The 10000-nt window shown below is 29.4% G+C and overlaps 1 protein-coding gene across 4 annotated transcripts in view; it reads right to left on the reverse strand.

Moving 5' to 3' along the window:
* The window catches only part of plppr2a (phospholipid phosphatase related 2a), a 92167-nt gene that overhangs the window by 67502 nt on the left and 14665 nt on the right, over positions 1-10000 (reverse strand). For 2 of the 4 annotated variants that reach the window (XM_073837433.1, XM_073837448.1), the window contains exon 3: positions 1204-1392. In XM_073837433.1, the coding sequence (XP_073693534.1) occupies positions 1204-1392 (189 nt within the window). Of the gene's footprint in view, positions 1-1203; positions 1685-10000 lie in introns of those variants that run through there. The other 2 variants (XM_073837440.1, XM_073837455.1) reach the window with 2 other exon arrangements.

Here is a 10000-nt window from a genome sequence, read left to right on the forward strand (position 1 = left end):
GTAATGAACCAGGCTGGGAGTTTTTAAAAGCCTCAGGAATCTTTTGCAGGTGTTTAGAGTTAATTAGTTGATTCAGATGATTAGGTTAATAGCTTGTTTAGAGAACCTTTTCATGATATGCTAATTTTTTGAGATAGGAATTTTGGGTTTTCATGAGCTGTATGCCAAAATCATCAATATTAAAACAATAAAAGGCTTGAACTACTTCAGTTAATGAATCTAAAATATATGAAAGTCTAATGTTTATCAGTACATTACAGAAAATAATGAACTTTATCACAATATGCTAATTTTTTGAAAAGGACCTGCATATAATGTATTTTATTAGTTATTTTAGATCATTGTATATTTATTATATAAAATATATAATTAATAAAACTAATAATTATAAAAAATAATAACAATACTTATTATTATTATAAATAATAATGTTAATTTGAAATTGTTTAATTGGAAATAATGTCACAAACATAGTTACTAAAAATATATATTTATTATATATTTTCTTACATGTATAAAATGTATATATAATGTATTATATAAATTATTTTAAATTATTTTTATGTATTATATAAAATATATAATTAAAATATATAAATAATAATAATTTATCACAGCTTCTGAATGTTTTTGTTTGCATAATTTGGCCAAAATTGTGTGATTACATAATAATAATAATAATAATAATTATTATTATTATTTTATTATTACTGATAAAAGCTATAAAAAATAAAAAAACAAAATATTACAAAAAAGTTATGGTAATGAGAATTTGATTGTTTTGCTATTACACAAGATTTTTCTTTTTAGTGTAGCAACTTAATTGATTAAAAATTAATTGACAAATAACAAAATGAACCTTCTACATACAGTATAATAAAGTCTGTTTTCTTCGCACTATTAAAATATTGTAAAAAATACATACATAGCCTACATACATAAACACAATAAAAACAACATTTAAATATAAAATATTAACAGCACATTGAATGTGATTGATTTAGGTGTGAAATATGTGACTCAGACATGTTCCTGACAGAATTTGATGAGAGTGAGATCTGGATTCTCTCTCACACACAAAAGCACACGTGTCCATACATCCTGATAATGAATGATGATTCATCCTTCATCACCCATGCTAAAGTTGATCCTCACTGCCCACAGGCACACAGAGAAATGTAGGGAAAAACACAGGCTACTCACGGTTATAGTGGGAATAGCAGCTACCAGAGAGTACACGAGCACCGGCGGTACGTTACTGCTCTCATCCGGTCCCGGGTACGGTTTGGAGAACGTCTTGTCGAAGCAGAAGAACCCCTGGACGTGTACGGGAAAGGTGTCCGTGTATTCGAAGTAGTACGCCAGGAGAACGGTGCCTGCCATGATCACCAGCTGAAAATAGAACATGATCCACGCTTTACAACCAGAGAAAAAGACGCTCCGCCACAGCCCGCGCGCGACCGCACAATCACAGACACACGCGCGCACACACACTCTCCGGCGTCGTGATACTGAGAGCGTTACATGCTGTTCCGTGAGGCAAGCCGCGCAGAGCGAGCGAGAGGACAGTGGAAAACGGGGAACGGTGCGGAGAGAGTCAGCGGGGAGGGACAGCGTGAATTGGAGCCGGAGAGGGCACAAATTGGCTCAGCGGCGCGTGTGTGTGTCCGTGTGCGCGCAAGTGACATTTTGGATGTGTGTGAAACACAACCAGGGTGTGAACACGCTCATTAGCGACTTTCAAAAGCAGCTCGCCTTCATTCAAGCCACGCTGTGCTTCTCATTCAACCTTTCAAACACAAAGACAACACGTCCTGACACAAGCAAACCGCAAGTTAACTAATGATATATAGTGACCCCAAAGACTTTGAGGTACATTGAAATAAAAATACAAAATAGGCGGAGAAGCAATTTTCAGATACAATTCGTATTGCGTCATATTTCGAAATTGCTTGTAAAACATGCTCAGATAATCTTTGAAAAATGTTTACATTGAAAGGCTGCACGATTTGAGGATTTTTTAAAAATCTGATTACCGTTTTTCTGATAATTCTTGATTGTGAAAAATCCAGGTTTGTTTTGATTTTTTGTAGGGTTGTATTATCTAATACTAATAATTACTTAATAAACAAATAACTACTAATATTGTAATATTTCACTGTGGAATATAAAAAAGTATTTAAAAGTTTCATGCTGAAAATTTAGAAACAATGAAGATGCGTCTGTCACGTAGAGAAAGGAGGTCTGGGTCCAAATGCAGGAGAGTAATGAATTTAATAATAAAACAATAAACAAAGCAAACAAAGCCAACACGGCAAACTAAACATAAACTTAAACATAAACTGAACAAAACAGAGAACAAGGTCTAGAGCTGGAGCAGGAACACAAAATAACATTGAGGACAAAAGACAATGCAGACATGAAGCAGGAGAGAAATGTGAGAGTATTTAAAGACCGGATAATAGTGAACAGATGTGAGTGAATCAGTGTTAACGACAAGGACAGGTGAATGTTATCAGAAGTGCAGTGTGAACGGCGACCTCAGGAGGCTGAGGGGAGACCCACAGCTCCGATCATGACAGCGGCAAGTAACACATTGAGAAAACTAAAACGTGTTTTAATCGTAAAACATGCTCTGATAATTGTTTTATTTACAGCTTTGAAAACAATTTTAACATTGTAAGGCTGCACGATTTGGGGGGTTAAAAATCAAATGACTATTTGTGGTTATATATCAATATGCTAATACTAATAATTACTAAATAAAGTAAAAACTACTATCATTATAATATTTCACTGTAAAATATAAAAAGTATTTAAAATTTTCACACATAAATTTTAGAAACAGTTACAAAGATGCAAGTAACATGTAAAACATGCTCTGATAATTACAACTTTGAAAACAATTGTAACATTGTAAGGCTGCACGATTTGGGGGCTTAAAAATCTAGTTACGATTTTTCTGATAATAATTTGTGATTTTAGAAAATTTAATATGTGGTAGGCTATATTTAATAATAATAATAATACTTTATGATTATTATTGCTACTACTAAATAAAACTATAAAATGATTAAATAAACAAAAAAAACTACTATTATAATATTTCACTGTAAAATATTATATATATATATATATATATATATATATATATATATATATATATATATATATATATATATTTACAATTTTTACTTTGAAATTATAGAAACAACCTTACATTGTAATGCTGCACGATTTCAGGGTTTAAAAATCTGATAATAATAGAGATCTTTTAAAAAAAATCCAGGTTTGCTGTGCTTTTTTGTAGGGTTGTATAATTTGTGGTTAAATGTCAATATGTTATGTAATAATAATAATAATAATAATAATATTACTACTACTACTACTAAATAAAAATATAAAATAAAAAACTATAAACAACAACAAAAATACCACTATTGTAATATTTCACAGTAAAATATTTTTTTATTATAATTTTTTTATATTATCACTGCTACTACTACTATATACAACTTTAAAATGGCTAAATAAAAAATATACTATTGTAATATTTCACTGTAAAATCAAAAAAGTTTTAACAGTTTTTATTATATTTCAGAGCAAAAAAACTAATTTTTTTTTATTGTAAAACATGCTCCAATTATTGTTTTATTAGAAAACAATTTTTACATTGTAATGCTGCACGATTTGAAAGTTAAAAAAATAAAATTAAAATTTTTCTGATAATAACTTGTGATTTTAAAATATTCAGGTTTGCTGTGATTTTGTTGTATAATTTGTAATTATAATTATAATATCACTACTACTTCTACTAAATAAAAATAAAATACTAAATAAACAAAAAACAAATACTACTATTGTAATACTTCACAGTATTTAAAATTGTCACTTTTTTATTGTAACTTTTTTTTGTAATTTTAAACAATTACAAAGAAACGGCAAGTAACACATTGAAATGAAAATGAAATTTTGAAGCAGAAAAACTGAAATAGCATTAAAAACATACTCCAATAATTATTGCTTTATTTACAACTTTTTTGTATTAAAAAAAATCCAGGTTTGCTGTGCTTGTTTAGAGCTGCATTATTTGTGGTTATATGTCAAAATGGTTATATAAAATTATACTACTATATAATTATTATTTAAAATTATTATTATTATTTTTATTGCTGTAATATTTCATTGTGAAATAAAAACATAATTTTATTTTATATTACAACTGTAAAATTGCTATATAGGGCTGTCTGAATTTCTTAATTTTCTAACAATAAACCATCAAACTTTCATTTTTGAGGGAAACCGCAAAACCATAATGCTTCTCTGTTATTAAAAAGAGCTTTTAATTATAAGCATGGAAGAATGCTGGCACATGTTGCATTCCCAAATACACATTAAATTGACCCAAACTCAGATCTAATGCAGAAATGAGTTTGTGCAGAGCAGCATTTACTGTGAACCGAGATGCTAAAAACACTGGATGAGCATGAGCTGCTCGTGTATAAATGAACAAGGTGCCGCACTTGCCTCTAAAACATGCAATTCACATATTTATTTAATTAAAGCTCAGCCTCTGTGATCACACCAGCCATATTATGATAGCTAATGCATGAATACTAAAATGTCTGCATGGAAAACTTGGAAAATAGATGTAATATATGCACAAAAAAACCAACAGTTGCAAACAAGTACCGAGAAAAGATATGTTATCTACTACAATGACATTGTTAACTGTGACCTATGTGTTTGGATGCATTTTGGGGCAACTGTATTTGATAATGCACGTTTTCATTCTCCTAAGTGCATAATACTTGTTTCCTGAGTACTTGAAGTGTGAAAAATGCGCTTGGATTATTCACCCAGATCTCTCCACCCACATAGACACCCACATTCACACACACCCAAACACAAAGCCTGACCCATGTGTCAATCAAGTGTTCTCAACGCCTTTCTTGTCTCTCTCAGTTAAAAAGAGAGAAAGACGGACAAATACTCTTGCATATTGAAGAATAAAGCATTGCAGGGTTAAAATATTCAGCACAGGTTGATTCCTAACATAACAGCCTGAGTATAATTGTCGATTATAACAGCCAAACAGAAATGTATTTATTAGTATGATGCTTTTTTAAAAACACACCGTTCCAAAGCAGTATTGCAGAATTTCAGAAAATATAAAGAAGATAAAAGGAAAAGATCTTATGTTCAGTGTGGTGCAATGCTGTATGCATCCACCAGGGGACAGACTGGAGCTTTAAGATGATTATTTGTGCTTGATGGTGCAAAAATCACTATTGCTATTGCTCATACTTAAAGTAAGAAACCCTTTACTAGAGCAAACCCTTAACAGTAGGTAACTGCATGTAGCCTACATACCGTGAATAACTGTGCTACAAAAATTAATAATATCTAAAACTGTGTGATTTGTTGATGAGAGATATGCTATTAGTTTTCTAAGTGATCAGAGTTATGATGGACAATATATTGGACAATAAAACAGGCCAAAAATAAATAAACAAATAAATATACAAAAAGTGCAAATGTACATTGAATATCATAGATATATGATCATGATGATCATGTAATATGATACATTTACATTAAATTTACATAAAATATAATGTATTACTTTTTTGAGTTTTTGAAAATATATATATAATTAAAAAAGATTACAAAAATTAATCTAAAGCTTTTTAAGGTCGTTCAGGCACTTTTTACTAAAAAATTTCAAATGTCAGAGGTCAGTAAATAATACATAAATAAATATAAAGCAGTTCAACATTTATTTATTTATTTTATTTAGTATCAAATCATCATATTAGAATGATTTCTGAAGGATCATGTGACACTGAAGACTGAAAATGGGCCAAAAATAAAAATGTTTAAATAAAAATGGTGCAAATTAAATACAAATAAATACAAAGTTGTTTTTTAAGGTTGTTCAGACCCATTTACTAAAAAAATATTCAAATGTCAGAGGTCAGTAAATAAATAAATAAAATACAATTGTTTTCAACATTGATTTATTATTATCATTGATTTTTTTATTATTATTTTTTTATTATTTAATTTTATTTAGTTTAAAATCATCAAATTAAAAATGATTTCTGAAGGATCATGTGACACTGAAGACTGGAGTAATGATGCTAAAAGACAGGAATAAATTACATTTTAAAATATACATTTCGCCATATCTGATCATTCATTCATTCATTTGTAGCTGGAAATATTCAACTCAAATTTTAAAATAGTATCTCATTGGAACATGCTGCTTTTATTTGGCATGAGCTCATGAAACGATCATTAAACACACTGTGCCAGAATCACTCTGCGGTTCTGTGTTCACTCAAAGAGTCTAATTAGAGAGCGGGAGGAGGAGGAATATTCCATATGGCAACATGTTTCTCCACAGCGAGCAAAATTCAAAATTACTTTGCTGTCATCATTTAGTTTAGCTGAAGATAAAAGTTCAGATCAGGCTAAAATGTATCCTGGAGACATGAGCACGTTTGCTAAACTGAAAGTAGTAGTTCACTTCCAGAACAAAAATTTACAGATGATATAAATTGTTATCCAAGATGTCCATGTCTTTCTTTCTTCAGTTGTTAAGAAATTGTTTTTTGAGGAAAACATTTCAGGATTTCTCTCCATATAGTGGACTTCTATGGTGCCCCCGAGTTTGAACTTCCAAAATGGAGTTTAAATGCAGCTTCAAAGCACTCTAAACAATCCCGTCCGAGAAAGAAGGGTCTTATCTAGCGAAACGTTTAGTTATTTTCTAAGTAAATTATAATTTATATACTTTTTAAACTCAAACACTTGTCTTGTCTAGCTCTGCAGCAACTTGTTGCATTCCTGTTTATGACAGTTACACTCTTAAAAATAAAGGTGCTTCATGATGCCATAGAATAACCTTTTTTAAATGGTTTTGTAAAGAACCTTTAACATCTGAAGAACCTTTCTGTTTCACAAAATGTTCTTTGTGGTGAAAGAAGGGTCTTCAGATTATAAAAAGTTTTTTTTAAAGAACCTTTGACCGAATGGTTCTTTTATGGCATTGCTTTATTTTTAAGAGTGCAGCCGAGCAAGAAGGGTCTTATCTAGCGGAACATTTATTATTTAAAAAAAAAATTACAATTTATATTAGGGGTGTGACGAGACACTTATCCTATGAGACAAGACACGAGACTGGATTCACGAGAATGGGACGAGACGAGATTTTTAAACTTTTTTAGAGAAATCCTCAATGATGAAATATATAGGGAAAATAGTACTGAAAAACACAAGATGCAAAAACAAATTAGGTGCATTTTGATATCAACTTGTACTTTATGAAACTAAACTTCTATTTTAATAAATTATGTGAAGTAATAAATATGTAAACTAAAGCTGCATGATTCTGAATAAATTGAAAAACTTTTTTTTAATAAATTGGAGATTACGACTCTTAAGAAAGAAAGATTAGAAATAATGTAATTTGGTTATGTCCAAAATGTTTATTGCTTAAGTCTTTAAAAAATATATATTTGAAGAAAAAAAGAAGAAGAAGTCAGTGTCTCAATTAATAAAGACTTGTTTCAATATTGGAATCTTCTGAATGAATGATTCAATGATAAATACTTTTTTAAGCGTGCCGTTGTTGCCACCTCCTGGTGGAAGAGGATAAGCGTTACAATACTTATAAAGTGTTAAAGATACTTCAGTTTTGATCGCAACTGTAGACAATAAGCGTTCATACCCAAACTATAAACTTTTATCCTCAGGACTTCTGTTATTTAAATGTCTGTAACAGAAATAATGATGGTTATGTGGTTAAAAAGACAGATATGCAAAAAGACATAAAAAGATAGATATTAGATTTATAAGTGATCAGAGTTATGATTTTGGACAAAAAATGGGCCAAAATAAATAAACAAATAAATGTACAAATAAAAAAAAAAATTAAAACTGTGCAAATTTACATTAAGTATCATAGGCATGTGATCATGATAATTTTGTAATATTATAAATTTACAATTTATAAAGTTGATTTTTAAGGTTGTTCAGACCTATTAACTAAAAAAATATTAAATGGTAAGTAAATAAATAAATAAAATATTAAGCAGCACAATTGTTTTCAACACTGATTTATTATTAATATTGATTAATTTTTTATTTTATTTAGTATCAATTCAGCATATTAGAATGATTTCTGAAGGATCATGTGACACTGAAGACTGGAGTAATGATGCTGAAAATTCAGCTTTGATCACAGGAATAAATTACAGGTTAAAATATATTAAAACGGAAAATGGTTATTTTAATTTGTAATAATATTTCACAATATTACTGTAATTTTGACCAAATAAATCCAGCCTCGGTAAACAGTAGAGACTTCTTAAATGGATCTGGGATGGGAATTTTTCGACATACTCCAAGTGTCATGAACTGGAATACACAGAGTTCGCACAGAGATAGACAAGATGAGCATTTGAGGTTAAAAAGTATATAAATTGTATTTAGAAAATAAATGATTGTTTTGCTAGATAAGACCCTTCTTCCTTGGCTGGGGTCGTTTAGAGCCCTTTGAAGCTGCATTATGGAAGTTAAAATTCGGGGGCACCATAGAAGTCCATTATATGGACAGAAATCATGAAATGTTTCCCTCAAAAACCATAACATCTTTACGACTGAAGAAATAAAGACATGAACATTTTTGATGACAAGGAGGTGAGAACATTATCTGTACATTTTTGTTCTGGAGGTGAACTACTTCTTGAACTAAAGAGCGCATGTGCTGTGGAAGACGTGATGCATATGAATATTTGCTTTGTAATATATGTACTTCTCTACTGTGGCGCGTACAACAAACAAGTTGAGACAGATCAATAGAGATCCTCGTCGTAATAACTGCAACATCACTGTAAGCAAAGCTGACAGGCGACTCCACGGTTTGGAGAGGCGCCGTGGAGGACACACTTGATTCTGTTTGGAGGAAAGCAGAGAGAGGGGCTTCCAAAGGATAAGATTCATCGCTGTCATAAATTAAGGATGACAGATGCGCTGTGATTTCGGGAAGAACGTGAACCGAAGATCTGTTTCAGAGCTTGTTTGAGAAGGTACAACTCCTCAGAGCATTTTGACCTCTTTCTGATTCAGGGTTCAAGAGTGTCACTGAACTTTGTAAAGCAGCTCTGGAGGAACTATATCATGAACTCTAAATTATAACGGTAACTACAGGAATACCTATATTAGTATCCACACCAGTAGAAAATATCATGTTTATTCAAAGTACATGCTCTGCCGCTTTAAATTCTCAAGCTTGTTATATCAGGATTGATTCTGATTGGCTGTCAATGTTTTTATTGTTTTCATTGTCAAGTATTTAGATTATTTATATTGTTATTATAATAATATTTTATTTATATTTATACTATTTTATTTTTCAAATATATAATAATACCATATTATTATTATTATTATTATTATTATTAACATTTATTATTGTGTTAATAATAATAATAATTAATTTGCTATTTACTAATCCATTTATTGTTTTCTTATTTATATGTATTTACATTTCTAAAGTTAATTACTGTAAAATGAAAAAAGATTATTATTTATATTGTTATTATTAATAATATTTTATTTAATTTTATACTATTTTATTTTTAAATAAACAATAATAATAATAAATATAAAATGTTAATATTTATATTATTGTGTTAATAATATGAATGATAATAATAATCATTTTGTATTTACTAGTTTCGTATTTATATGTACTTAAATTGCTTAATTTCATATTATTTATTTTGTACTTTTTTACTATTTTCAGTAGTTTTTTGTAGTATTTTTTATTTACTTACTATATTTTTAAAAGTAATAACAATGAATGTATGAATATATTAATATTGATATGATTGTGTTAAAATAATAATAGTAGTAATAATAATAATTTTGTATTTACTAATACTTTTATAGTTTAATTATTTATATATGTATATGTGTGTTTATATACTTA

The sequence above is a fragment of the Garra rufa genome, chromosome 1 (assembly GCF_049309525.1).
Source record: "Garra rufa chromosome 1, GarRuf1.0, whole genome shotgun sequence".
Taxonomy (NCBI): domain Eukaryota; kingdom Metazoa; phylum Chordata; class Actinopteri; order Cypriniformes; family Cyprinidae; genus Garra; species Garra rufa.